Below are 12,793 nucleotides of genomic sequence, written 5' to 3' on the forward strand. Positions count from 1 at the left end.
TTGCAGATTAAAATGGTGTTAAGAAATAAAAGTTAATATTAGGTCCTTTAACAAGATCTTCCTTTTCTTCATTGTTGCAAAACATTACTAATTCAAAGAATCAACATAATGTGTTAGATAAATATATCAAATATGAAATATGAAAATAATAACTATACTATGTGTTATAGTAAATTATTAAATAGTATGAAAAAATCTTTCACTTGGGTTTGTCCTCTTCCTCTTCATCTTTTGGTGGAGATTTATTAAGATCGAACTTGGCAATACATCCAGATTCAGTCGCTTCCTCTACTTGCTCCACAGGTTCCACATTCAAATCAATACCTGAACCTCTCCCACCTTCAGATCCTGGCGCATCACCACCACCACTGCCAGAAAAATCACCGGAACTTCTTCCTCCTACCGCTACACCACCAGAACTTCCTCCTCCGACAGTGGCAATAGTAAAAGCAGATCTTAGCCCGGGAATCACAAACCTTTCAGCCCCCGCAGAGAATGTAGGAGGAGGAAGAAACCCTTGATAGTTTCTATCTCTATGAGCCCTCATATGCCCAAACACTGCCTTCCACGAACCGAAACCTCTTCCACAGATATGACAAACCGGTGGTCCTTTCGGTGGATGAGTCAATTCCTTTGCTTTCTTCTTCGGCTTTTTCGCTTCTCCTTCACCCAAACCATCCCCTTCGTCATCGGTTTGCGTAGATATCCTTGGTCTACTCTTTTTCTTCCCACCACTCCCACTTCCCTCATTCATTCCTTTCATAACCGCTTCCTCTGCCGCAGCCAAAATCAACCCCGCCGCAAGAACCGCTTGCTCATTCAAACGCGCTTTTTCTGCATCTTCCTCAACGACACTACTACTCTCTCCAAATATTCTACTGCTGATATTCAAAGCAGGGAGGCCGAGAACAATTTCTCTCATATTGGTTTCTTCATCGCTCCATTGCTCATCAGATTCCTCTTTCTCTTCCTCAGTAACATCCACTTTCGTTTTCTCTGGGTTCGGATTACTCATACTATTTTCGCACTTTAGTCTAGGGATTGATGTTTCAAAACGACATTGAATTAGCCCTTATATAAAGTTTTCTCTGAACCATGGCGGTTATGACAGTTAATTCCTCTCCCGCCTTTTCGTTTGAAGATTTGCATCCGTCGTTTGTGATTGGTCCGTCCTAAACTCTGATATTACGTAAATTTGGGCTTAATATCGTATAAAGCCCATTACTAGCCCATAAGTTATTCGTACTTGGTAGGTTGGTTCAAGAGTTTTTCTTGTTTTCTGTTTGTAATCGTTTCTCGTGCGTTTTTGGTCATCGAGATTGCAAGAGTCGTTGCAACTGCACTAATACTATTATGCATGTGACATCCGACAATGACGTGACTTGTAAACTTTTGTTTTGACATATTTTTTCTTTATTTATTATTACAATAACATTATCATTTTTTTTTTTTGGGTGGAAACATTATCATTTTTATTAGCCATTCTTTATTTATTCTATATGTTTTTACTATTTAAAATTTAAACATTGATGTATACCGGTAAACATAGTTTTCAATGTCAGAAGGAAGCTCTTGAAGCTATGTAATAAATCACAAATACAACAAATTGCAACACCAAAAAAAACTAATGTAACCATTGATGTGTGATATATGATATAGCGAAGCCGCAACTGTCTTAAATATTATTTTGAATAATATCTACACACTAGACTCTAACTAAACGTTTAACAGTTTTCTAAAAATGCAGATATAAAAAGTTATCTAAAATATTTCACATATTTGAATAAGAAATTAGAAACACAATCACCTTTTGACCATTCTAAGGAAATTCAATTACAATAACTATGACCAGAATCATCTAGCCTAATTTTTGATATTCTCTAAATTAAATATTTTTAAAAAGCTTGACCAAAAAAAAAGAAATGGCAAGAACACTTACTACAGAGTCAGCATAATTCTCGGTAACAATAATTCTTAGGAAAGAGAGCAATTCTTAGCTCTGTAGTAAAACACAGATTAATAAGCTAAGATTAAGATTAAAGAATCAATATGTTGACTTTAAGATCTTAGAGCCGCGCCTTACGGAGGCTCTGGCTAGTGGTAACGAGCCTTCTTTGTCTGAAAAAGGCAACAAAAAAAACACAAAAAAGGAATAATAAATTTGAAATGAGAAAGAGAGAGCCACCACACACACCACATGGCCAAAAAAGTTACCGTTGGGTTTAGACAGACTTAGAAACAAATCGTTTCCTTCATGATCCAACGGTCATCTTAATCACCTAGCCGTTGCTATTTCCTTCAATAATAAAAAAAAATAAAATAAAAAAAGGTAGCAACTTTAATTTTAATTGATTTGATTTAATTTCTCTCTCTCGCTTATTTCATCCCCTTCTCTGACTCCTACTGATTCATTCAATTGCATCAGACGTATACACAGAGTCACAGAGAGAAGAGAGATCCTTCTTCGTTTGATGCTCTTCTTCTTCTTCTAGATTCTTCTCCAGGAGCACTATCAAATCGAGTAAAATAAACAATGGTTAATCCAGAGGAGAACAATCGTAATCTCGTTGTCAAACCCATTACAGAGATTCTTCAAGGTAGTAGTAGTAAAACGCCTTTGAAAAATCTGAGAATTATAGGTCTGACGAACAGAGAGTCTGATGTTGTTTTGTTTCTGGGTTTTGTCAGATGATGATAAGAGAAGCAGAAAATTCGGTGTAGAGATGAAGAGACAGAACAGGAGAGCATTGGGTGTGATTAATCACAATCTCGTTGGTGCAAAAGCTTATCCTTGTGTTGTTAACAAGAGAAGAGGCTTATCTCAGTAATATACTTAACTCTCTCGAATCCTAAAGTTTGTCTCTTTGATTCTTGGTTTTGGGATTTTGATGATTATTTTCTTCAATAGGAGAAAACAAGAAAGCTGTGACAAGAAGAAGCTTGATTCATTGCATCCGTCAATTTCAAGGTTAATAAAGTTTAAAGCTTTCAAAAACGTTTCTTTTGCTGAGAAAGAGAGATCTGATGTTATTTGAATTTCTGCAGATCTCAGGAAGAGACTAAGAAGCTGAAACCAAGTGGAAACGAGTTTGGTGATTGCATATTCATTGATGAAGAAGAGGAGAAGAATGAAGAAGTTACATTGGACCAACCTATGCCAATGTCATTGGAGGAACCATACATTGAATTTGATCCAATGGTAATTAACAATCACTTTTCAAAAGATCTTTAGCTTTTTTCTTTTAATGTGAATTCTAAAGAAAGTTTTTTGATTTGGACAGGAGGAAGAAGTTGAGATGGAGGATATGGAAGAAGAACAAGAAGAACCAGTTTTGGATATAGACGAATACGATGCAAACAACTCTCTTGCAGCTGTTGAATACGTCCAAGATCTTTACGATTTCTACCGTAAAACCGAGGTACGGTTTCTTAATATGTCTCTGAACCAAAACCATAAGATTTTGAATTCGGACTGAGACAATTTTCCATGGATTTTGGTAATCTGCAGAGATTTAGCTGTGTTCCTCTAGATTACATGGCGCAACAGTTTGATATATCTGACAAAATGAGAGCAATACTTATTGACTGGCTCATCGAGGTATATTCAAGCACCTCTCAATGGTAATGGATTATTGTATATATAGAGGCTAATTAAGAAGCTTCTTGGATGTTTCAGGTACATGATAAGTTTGAGCTGATGAACGAGACATTGTTTCTAACAGTCAATCTGATAGATAGATTCTTGTCCAAGCAAGCTGTTGCAAGAAAGAAGCTTCAGCTTGTTGGTTTAGTTGCATTGCTCTTAGCTTGCAAGTACGAAGAGGTTTCAGTACCTATTGTTGAAGATTTGGTAGTCATTTCGGACAAAGCTTATACGAGGACCGATGTTTTAGAAATGGTAAAATAAGATTGTTTCTTTCCAAAAACTCGGTAAAAAGATTATACATTTGATCTGATTTCAATAATATAATCTTTGTGTGCAGGAGAAGATTATGCTTAGTACTTTGCAATTCAATATGTCGTTACCAACGCAATACCCTTTCTTGAAGAGGTTCCTCAAGGCAGCTCAATCAGACAAGAAGGTAAAGAAACAAATCTATCAATGTACACAATAATATAAATGGATTGTGAATTACAAACTAATCTTGTTATTGAAACAGCTTGAGATCTTGGCGTCGTTCTTGATTGAGCTTGCTCTTGTGGACTACGAAATGGTTCGGTATCCACCATCGTTACTCGCCGCCACTGCCGTGTACACAGCTCAATGTACAATCCATGGCTTCAGTGAATGGAACAGCACTTGTGAATTCCATTGTCACTACTCTGAGAATCAACTCCTGTAAGTCTCTTTTACCCATTAGCACCTATAAAGACTCATCTTTGTAACTAATATGGGTTTGTTTTACAGAGAATGTTGTAGAAGAATGGTGAGACTACATCAGAAAGCTGGGACTGATAAACTAACAGGAGTACATAGAAAATACAGCTCCTCCAAATTCGGATACATAGCAACAAAGTATGAAGCTGCACACTTTCTTGTGTCAGATTCTCACTAAAGAGTGGAAAATAGTAGTTTGTGTATAGCTCGCTGCTAACATTTTCCCTCTCAATTTTTAATTACAAACGAAATAAGTTCAAAACATTCCTCTGATTTGATCTGTAACAAGTCTTTCTTTTATTGATATCTCAGCAATAAAATTCTCTTATACCAATCATATTTTTTGTCAATAGTTACAGATTCATAGAATATGTATGATATAAGGATGAGAGTTTTGATTTGAACTCTTTTTCTTCTACAACTTTAAATAAAACACATTGGAAATGAGTCTTAACTATACTAACACCGCAGACAAAACTAGTACCACCTAACACAAACGCTGTCGTTTTCAAGCTACATTTATATATCTCCCACCAACTCTTTCTCAGATCTTTTGTCTAAGTAAAAGCGAAAAGGGCAACAAACAAAAATAAACTCGGAGAATCTCACAACAATCATGGCGGCTACGACGAACTCTTTCCTTGTCGGAAGCAACAACACTCAGATTCCTGCTTTGAAACCCAAATCATCATCTCAATCCTTTCTTCACCTCAGCAAACCAAACACCGTCAACTTCGTCAGCAAAACCAAGCCCGTCGCTGTTAGATGCGTCGCTTCAACGACTCAAGTTCAAGATGGAGTTAGATCCGGCTCCGTCGGATCCCAAGAACGTGTCTTCAACTTCGCGGCGGGTCCAGCCACTTTGCCTGAGAACGTTCTCCTAAAAGCTCAGGCGGATCTATACAACTGGCGTGGATCTGGCATGAGTGTGATGGAGATGAGTCACAGAGGCAAAGAGTTTCTCTCGATTATACAAAAAGCTGAATCGGATCTTCGTCAGCTTCTCGAGATTCCTCAGGAATATTCCGTTTTGTTCTTACAAGGTGGTGCCACTACTCAATTCGCTGCTTTACCTCTCAATCTCTGCAAATCGGATGATACAGTCGATTTCGTTGTTACTGGTTCGTGGGGTGATAAAGCTGTCAAGGAAGCGAAGAAGTATTGCAAGACTAATGTGATTTGGTCTGGGAAATCTGAGAAATACACAAAGGTTCCATCTTTTGAGGAGTTGGAGCAAACTCCGGACGCTAAGTATTTGCATATATGCGCCAATGAGACTATTCATGGAGTTGAGTTTAAAGATTACCCTGTTCCTAAAAATGGGTTCTTGGTTGCTGATATGTCTTCTAACTTCTGTTCGAAACCTGTTGATGTATCTAAGTTTGGTGTGATTTACGGTGGTGCACAGAAGAACGTTGGTCCATCTGGTGTCACAATTGTGATCATTCGTAAAGATTTGATTGGGAATGCTCAAGATATTACTCCTGTGATGCTTGATTACAAGATTCATGATGAGAATAGTTCGTTGTACAACACGCCTCCTTGCTTTGGGATTTACATGTGTGGTCTTGTGTTTGAAGATCTGTTGGAGCAAGGTGGATTGAAAGAAGTGGAGAAGAAGAACCAGAGGAAAGCTGATTTGCTTTACAATGCTATTGAAGAAAGCAATGGCTTTTTCAGATGTCCTGTTGAGAAATCAGTGAGGTCGTTGATGAATGTGCCTTTCACATTGGAGAAGTCTGAATTGGAAGCTGAGTTTATCAAGGAAGCTGCTAAAGAGAAGATGGTGCAGCTCAAAGGACATAGATCAGTGGGAGGTATGAGAGCTTCTATTTACAATGCAATGCCTTTGGCTGGTGTTGAAAAGCTTGTTGCTTTCATGAAAGATTTCCAGGCTAAGCATGCTTAGTTTTAAGGGTTTTTGCATTTTGGTTATGTTTGTTGAAAGATGATAAGCTTTAAAGATGATAAGCTTTAAAGCTTATGATTTGTTTTTTTTTCTTCTTTTCAGAATGAATAATGTTTAACAATGTATCAAAATCTTTCTCCATCAATTGGAAAAACAAGTTTGTTAACAAACAAAGAGCTTTGTTATTTGTTTGAAGTGATTATGATTGATGATGAAAACCGCCTTAAAGAAGCTGCAGGTGATCTCATGTTCTCTTTTTAATGTCTCCTTTCCCTGCAACTCCCTGAAACTGAAGATCCTGTTTTAACAAAAAAGCAAAATTCAATTCAGATCCCAAACTATACTCAGATATATAAATACACAGTTCACTGTAGGAATTAAGAAAGTAAGTTACCATTTGGTATTGTCTCTCTATAAGCAACAGCTACATTTTGAAAGAACTCTCTGGTAGCATCTGCATATTCAATCAACTAGCATATTGGCACACTACGAAAGCCTGAGCAATGGAGAACAAAATCAGAATACTATTTTCACAATCAAGACTCACCATGCTCCATTGTCATAGATGGATCTTGCTCATCAACAAACCCGATGAGTTTTGCTGGATTTCCAGCCACCATGCTTCAGAAACGCCCGAGAGAAAATGTCAATTTGAGCAATGTTCAAACAAAAAAGCTCAACGAGATTGATATTTAGATGCATGTCAGTGGTTTCATACCTATGCGAAGGAACATCCTTTAACACAAGCGAACCAGCAGCTACCATTGCTCCAGCGCCTATCTTAATGTTACCAAGTATAGTCACACATGCTCCAAGAAGAGCACCGTCGCCTATATTTGGATGGCGGTCACCGGTTTCTTTCCCAGTTCCTCCTAATGTCACACCCTGTAACATGAAAATATAAGCTAGCATTTATAACATCAACAGTTCTTTATAGTTTTGGAGAAATGAAGTTAGAGAACGGATTTGTACATGCAAAATTGAGACACGGTCGCCTATCACAGCAGTCTCACCTATGACCACACCAGTTCCATGATCCAACAATATTCCTTTCCCAATTCTTGCAGCTGAGCAAAAAAAACAGAAACCAAAGTTATTCAGATGCTAGATGTAAAAGCATAGACAAGCTATTAGCTATGAATCTAAAATCTTTACCGGGATGAATATCGATTCCAAAAACCTGAGAGAAACCATTGACATGGATCAGAGGTTAACGTTGTACACCAAGACTATAACAGTAACCAAAGAAGTTGTAGAAGTTACTCTTACCTCGCTTACTCGGCTTTGCAGTGCCAATGCTAATAGTTTTCTTCCTTGCTTCCACAACTTATGTGCTACTCTATACGCCTGCAGTGCAAGATAGCCCTGTGGAACAAACTATTCTGGTAAAATACACATGAAAACTCACTTAGCAATCATTTTATATCGGTGTAAGAGATGTTATTGTCTTTAAATCAGCAACTATGATGGTTAAGAGACTACCTTCAGATGTAAAATAGCCGAACTATACGATAGACAAGCAGGATCTCTGTCTTTGAATGCCTTCAATGGACCAAAAAAAAAAAACATTACACTGCAGTCACATTCTCAGACAATAATATCAGTGTCAAAAGGAAGATTCACCGATACGAGATAGCGTTTTTACCTGAACATCAAGACGAATCGAGCTTTGAATACCTCTGTCATGTACCATAACGTTGCAAAATATATCCATAAGCTGAGTTGCCAACAAGGTAGGGTTTTGGAGACGGTTAGCTAGAACAAAACTCAATGCTTGCTCTAAACAGTCATGCGACAAGATACTAGCATACAAGAAGCTACTCAAAACCGGCTCCTCTTCTGCCTGTAAAACACACAACAATATTCACCATTAAAGGAACATAAACACACACAAACTCTGTTCCTTAACTTGTCCTTCGTGTAGTTAATGAAAAATTGACGCTGAAAAAGTAGACGGGTGAGAGAAATACGTAACAGCAAGAAAAATTTAAAAGCTTTAATCAAGTAGTTAAAGAGACAGAGAAAGCATTTAGTGAGAATTCGACCCCACGGTTTTGTCGGATTGATATAAAAGGTACACAAGAATGTCATTATCATAACCTTTCAATGTAGAAAATCGAAGTTGATTAACAATATCAAAGTTTCTGTCTTTGTTGAATTGAAGTCACATATATGAAAAACGTATAAATCAATAATAAGAATATGATTATGGAGCATAAGGAGAAAACCTCAAGCTTAGCTTCTTCTCTTATAGAATCCCAAATTGGGTCATAACTAGAATTGGTAAAATCCAGCAAAACCGGGTCGGCCACGGGATTAAGGGTTCCTCTAGCGTAAACCGGGAAAATCCTCTCGAAAGGAAACTCGTCACCGGTCTCTCCATCGTCTCTGGCAGAAAAGTTCCGGGAGACAATCATTGGAAGAGAAGACAAAGATGACGAGGAAGAAAAATCACGATTCTCGCCGTTTATACAAGCCATGACCAAAAAGAGTGAAGCTATTGGTGAAGAGTGTAGAGAAGATGATAAAAAAAAGGTTAATGATAAGGAAACTGAGAAACCCTTTTAAACACAGTGATTGATTGTGTTGGAATCGAAGTAGCGACAGTCAAAAAGATAAAAGAAAAAAAAAAGTAAAACTGAAGTCTTGTGTTTCTGTCCTCACTGTTTTGGAATGTTTCATGCGAAATCAGATGTGGTCTCTCTCTCTCTGCTCTTGTTTGTAATGCGTGTGACCGTGATTCAGTCCAAGTTCTTAATACCACCACCATTGCAAGAGAATCCAAAACTATTTGGAAGTATCCTTTATCTATATTACTTTAAACGTACCACACACGAAGTGGACGTGAACTTTAGGCTACAATAAAACATTTCTTTATATTATCATAAAACAATTTTCATTTTTTTACAAAATATTATTTTAGAAATTACAAAAAAATGATTGAACAAAATAATTTTTTTTGGAATAAAGCTGATTGGCCAAAGAAATAAAATAAAACTGACAAAGGCATAAACGCTGCATGTAAATCGCCGAAAACGAAATCGACCTTCGTTGCTCTGAAACCCTAAAAGAAGCTAAATCTAGCAATGGCGAGAAGATCCGTTTCGATATTTAATCGCCTTCTGGCGAATCCTCCTTCTCCATTCACATCACTGTCCCGATCCATCACCTACATGCCTAGACCCGGAGATGGAGCTCCACGAACCGTAACCCTAATTCCCGGCGACGGAATCGGACCTTTGGTGACCGGTGCGGTGGAACAGGTCATGGAAGCGATGCACGCGCCAGTGCATTTCGAGAGATACGAGGTTCTAGGAAACATGAGAAAAGTCCCTGAAGAAGTGATCGAGTCTGTGAAGAGAAACAAGGTTTGTCTCAAAGGTGGATTAGCGACTCCTGTTGGTGGGGGTGTCAGTTCTTTGAATATGCAATTGAGGAAAGAACTCGATATCTTCGCTTCTCTTGTCAATTGCATCAATGTCCCTGGATTAGTGACGCGACACGAAAATGTTGATATCGTTGTGATAAGAGAGAACACTGAAGGAGAGTACTCAGGTCTCGAGCATGAGGTTGTTCCTGGTGTTGTCGAGAGCCTTAAGGTAAACCATATATAATTATAGGGATTGTTTTTAGTCCAAATTGTGATCCCTTTTGTATACATGATGTTGTTGAATTGTTTGTGTAGGTGATAACAAAGTTTTGTTCTGAGAGAATAGCGAGATATGCATTTGAGTATGCGTATCTAAACAATAGGAAGAAAGTGACTGCTGTTCATAAAGCTAACATTATGAAGCTTGCGGATGGGCTCTTCCTTGAATCTTGTAGAGAGGTTGCTAAACATTATTCGGGGATTACTTACAATGAAATAATCGTAGACAATTGCTGTATGCAGCTTGTCGCCAAGCCTGAGCAATTTGATGTCATGGTAATGCTCTTCTTTTCCTAGTTACAAATCAAAATGAGTCATTTTGAAATGTGACAGACGATGAAACCATCATTGATGTTGTTTTGATGTCTCTCATGGATATTTTTTGTTGGTTTGTTTCAGGTGACACCTAATTTGTATGGTAACCTTATAGCAAACACGGCGGCTGGAATAGCCGGTGGCACTGGAGTGATGCCAGGAGGTTTGTCAAATAAATATAATAGTTACAGTTATAATCTTTCGTAAAATGACGTTTCTTGGGTTTGTTGGGGACAGGGAATGTTGGTGCAGAACATGCGATATTCGAGCAAGGTGCATCAGCAGGGAATGTGGGGAATGATAAGATGGTGGAACAGAAGAAAGCGAATCCGGTGGCTCTACTTCTCTCGTCGGCTATGATGCTAAGACATCTCCGGTTTCCTACTTTTGCTGATCGGCTTGAAACAGCAGTGAAACAAGTGATTAAAGAAGGAAAATATAGAACAAAAGATCTTGGAGGAGATTGTACCACGCAGGAAGTTGTTGATGCTGTCATAGCAGCTCTTGAGTGAAACCATGTGAGCTTCTCTGCTTCTGCTTGCTTCTTCTTTCGTCTTTTTCATTTCAACTAAGAGAAAAGTGTTGGTTTTCTCTGTTTTGCGTTGCTATTTTTTGTTTCTTGATTCATTTTTGTTCTCTTTTTGATTAATATCCGATCTCACGTTTGAGCATGAGCTCTATGTTATAAAATAAAATCAATAAGGACAGACAGAAGCAATGTTGTTTATCAAGCAAGATTTTGAACTCTTTTTGCATCAAAATTAGGTAAAAACACTAATCAAATTACTTGTTAAAAAAGGCATAATAAATGACTTGAAGAAAATGTGATACAAATTTAGATTTGTTGAACTCATTGACCAGGAGGATATTATATAAGGTCTCTGATTACTAAACAAGCATGTAGAGAACCAAAGATAACAGTAGCACCAAATAAGAAAACAGAGCAGTCATGGATAAGAAGCATTTTGCTATAATTAGGGTTTTACAGGGTATGACGCGCAAAGACCAAAGATTTTGAACCTCAGAATGTTTAAGAAGAAATGCGTAAAGAGAAATATCTTGTCTCCGTGTTTCATACGAGTACATTCCGTAGGAACATTTCATAACAAAACTTCTCTGTTTCTGCTTTATTGAAATCTTCCAACTATAAAATACACCCTGAGTCCATCATCTTTTGATCAATTAGAACGATCTCAGAATAGAAGTCATTGAAAAAGAAGAACAACAATAAAAGGAAGAAAATAATTTGTTTTTGAGAAATTTTGCTCTGATTTGTTGATCCTGAAGATTGAAATGGCATCGAATAGTGACGCAAGGCCTTTGCCAAAATTCGGAGAATGGGATGTGAATGATCCGGCGACGGCAGAGGGATTCACCGTTATATTTAGTAAAGCCGGCGAGGATAAAAAAACAGGTCGGAGCTCTAGCAAGGCACCTTCACAGAGAAAACAAGACGGCGTTAAACCAACCAAGAAATGGCTCTGTTTTACTTTTTCTTGATTTCCTGTAAATTTCTTAAAACGTTTGAGAATGGCATTGAGAAACTCTTACCTTAGAACCTTTTCTCATTTGCTTAGCATTTCTCTTTATAAGATGTTGCAGAGACGAGAAAGTAGATAGTTTCTTGTATATCTTGTTTGATGTTTAATGTTTAATGTTATGTTTCGTTTGAAGCTTAAGACTAGATTTTGAAAACCTACTAGTTCAGATTTTACAACAATGCACGTTTTGCAATGCCACCTCCAAAAACAATCATAATCTTTCTTCTTGGTCTTAGTTAATTTAAAAACGAATAGTTACTTGTTTGACAAGAAACCCCTCTTCTGCTCCAAAGTGGATGAATCAGGATTCAGCCAAATATTATATGAGATCTGCCGGTTTCTGTGTTCCCAGGGCAAATAAATGCTGATGAACCGGAATGGATTTTACATTCCGCTTAAGAAAGGAAAAGAGATAAAGCAATGAGCTGTCTAACAATGCAAATTTGATAAGGACATTTTGAGTTTTACAGTATCGAAAAAATTGTCCTGCTTCAAAAAGGCATGATTCTAATAGGTAATGTCATATTAACAGAAAAGCCATAAAGAACAGTATACATTGTCAATATATTGAATTAATGGACTAATACATAATTGCTGAGCAATGTTAGGCTAGCTAGCATTAGTGTCTTTACCTTTCTTGTCATCTACACTCTTCTTACAAGAAAGAAATTGGAGTAAAATATGTGAATCTTATGAATGCTTATACTGTGCTTGACCTTGTGGTTGCTTAAGAAAACAAAATTTGCTTTGTGTAGATATCCAAATCTCAACCGAAAATGGATTTGTTTTCTAGTAAATCAGACAGCAGTATCTGATCAAAGATTGTTCTGTTCTTTTCTTTTGTGAAAAAGAAGAGAGGCAAGCGATACTGTAATCTCCCATTGAATACTCTCTCAAATGACAAGAGGAAAAAGACTAAAGGAAGAATATTTTCTTAACACTAAGTAGCCAAGTGCAGAGTATTGTGACGTTTCAGTGAAATTAGATTGCTAATCATTGAG

The 12,793-nt window shown here is 37.4% G+C and overlaps 6 protein-coding genes and 1 long non-coding RNA gene across 8 annotated transcripts; 4 read left to right on the plus strand and 3 right to left on the minus strand.

Annotated features, from left to right (window-relative positions):
• Positions 1–45: 45 nt before the first annotated feature.
• Positions 46–1,058, minus strand: AT4G35610 (zinc finger (C2H2 type) family protein). The gene has a single exon (NM_119726.2). It carries the CDS (start codon positions 1,013–1,015, stop codon positions 200–202), a length of 816 nt encoding a protein of 271 aa, NP_195286.1. The 5' UTR covers positions 1,016–1,058; the 3' UTR covers positions 46–199.
• A 1,327-nt stretch (positions 1,059–2,385) lies between these two features.
• Positions 2,386–4,791, plus strand: CYCB2;2 (Cyclin B2;2). Of its 2 annotated transcripts, NM_119727.4 has the most exons (10): positions 2,386–2,597; positions 2,689–2,824; positions 2,909–2,968; positions 3,046–3,199; positions 3,282–3,419; positions 3,509–3,598; positions 3,677–3,898; positions 3,984–4,082; positions 4,161–4,339; positions 4,409–4,791. In NM_119727.4, exons 1-10 carry the CDS (start codon positions 2,534–2,536, stop codon positions 4,554–4,556), a joined length of 1,290 nt encoding a protein of 429 aa, NP_195287.1. In that variant the 5' UTR covers positions 2,386–2,533; the 3' UTR covers positions 4,557–4,791. The 2 variants fall into 2 exon arrangements, with proteins under 2 accessions (NP_195287.1, NP_001329476.1); NM_001342363.1 differs by having other exon boundaries at positions 4,161–4,791.
• A 57-nt stretch (positions 4,792–4,848) lies between these two features.
• Positions 4,849–6,512, plus strand: PSAT (phosphoserine aminotransferase). The gene has a single exon (NM_119728.2). It carries the CDS (start codon positions 4,995–4,997, stop codon positions 6,285–6,287), a length of 1,293 nt encoding a protein of 430 aa, NP_195288.1. The 5' UTR covers positions 4,849–4,994; the 3' UTR covers positions 6,288–6,512.
• Positions 5,277–5,602, minus strand: AT4G09225. The gene has a single exon (NR_142263.1). It is a non-coding gene; the product is annotated as an other RNA (long non-coding RNA).
• On the minus strand, positions 6,369–9,147 carry SERAT3;2 (serine acetyltransferase 3;2). Its single transcript, NM_119729.4, has 10 exons — positions 8,516–9,147; positions 7,933–8,130; positions 7,770–7,829; positions 7,557–7,652; positions 7,443–7,467; positions 7,260–7,354; positions 7,006–7,172; positions 6,835–6,908; positions 6,682–6,741; positions 6,369–6,585 (listed from the first exon to the last, which is right to left on the minus strand). Exons 1-10 carry the CDS (start codon positions 8,765–8,767, stop codon positions 6,545–6,547), a joined length of 1,068 nt encoding a protein of 355 aa, NP_195289.3. The 5' UTR covers positions 8,768–9,147; the 3' UTR covers positions 6,369–6,544.
• A 139-nt stretch (positions 9,148–9,286) lies between these two features.
• Positions 9,287–10,998, plus strand: IDH-III (isocitrate dehydrogenase III). The gene is made up of 4 exons (NM_119730.3): positions 9,287–9,886; positions 9,973–10,212; positions 10,336–10,414; positions 10,489–10,998. Exons 1-4 carry the CDS (start codon positions 9,374–9,376, stop codon positions 10,761–10,763), a joined length of 1,107 nt encoding a protein of 368 aa, NP_195290.1. The 5' UTR covers positions 9,287–9,373; the 3' UTR covers positions 10,764–10,998.
• Positions 10,999–11,283: 285 nt separating this feature from the next.
• Positions 11,284–11,950, plus strand: AT4G35655 (RPM1-interacting protein 4 (RIN4) family protein). Its single transcript, NM_001342364.1, has one exon. The coding sequence runs from the start codon at positions 11,545–11,547 to the stop codon at positions 11,749–11,751; it is 207 nt and encodes a 68-aa protein (NP_001320144.1). The 5' UTR covers positions 11,284–11,544; the 3' UTR covers positions 11,752–11,950.
• Positions 11,951–12,793: the final 843 nt, after the last annotated feature.

Source organism: Arabidopsis thaliana, chromosome 4 (assembly GCF_000001735.4).
Source record: "Arabidopsis thaliana chromosome 4, partial sequence".
NCBI classification, from domain to species: Eukaryota; Viridiplantae; Streptophyta; class Magnoliopsida; order Brassicales; family Brassicaceae; genus Arabidopsis; species Arabidopsis thaliana.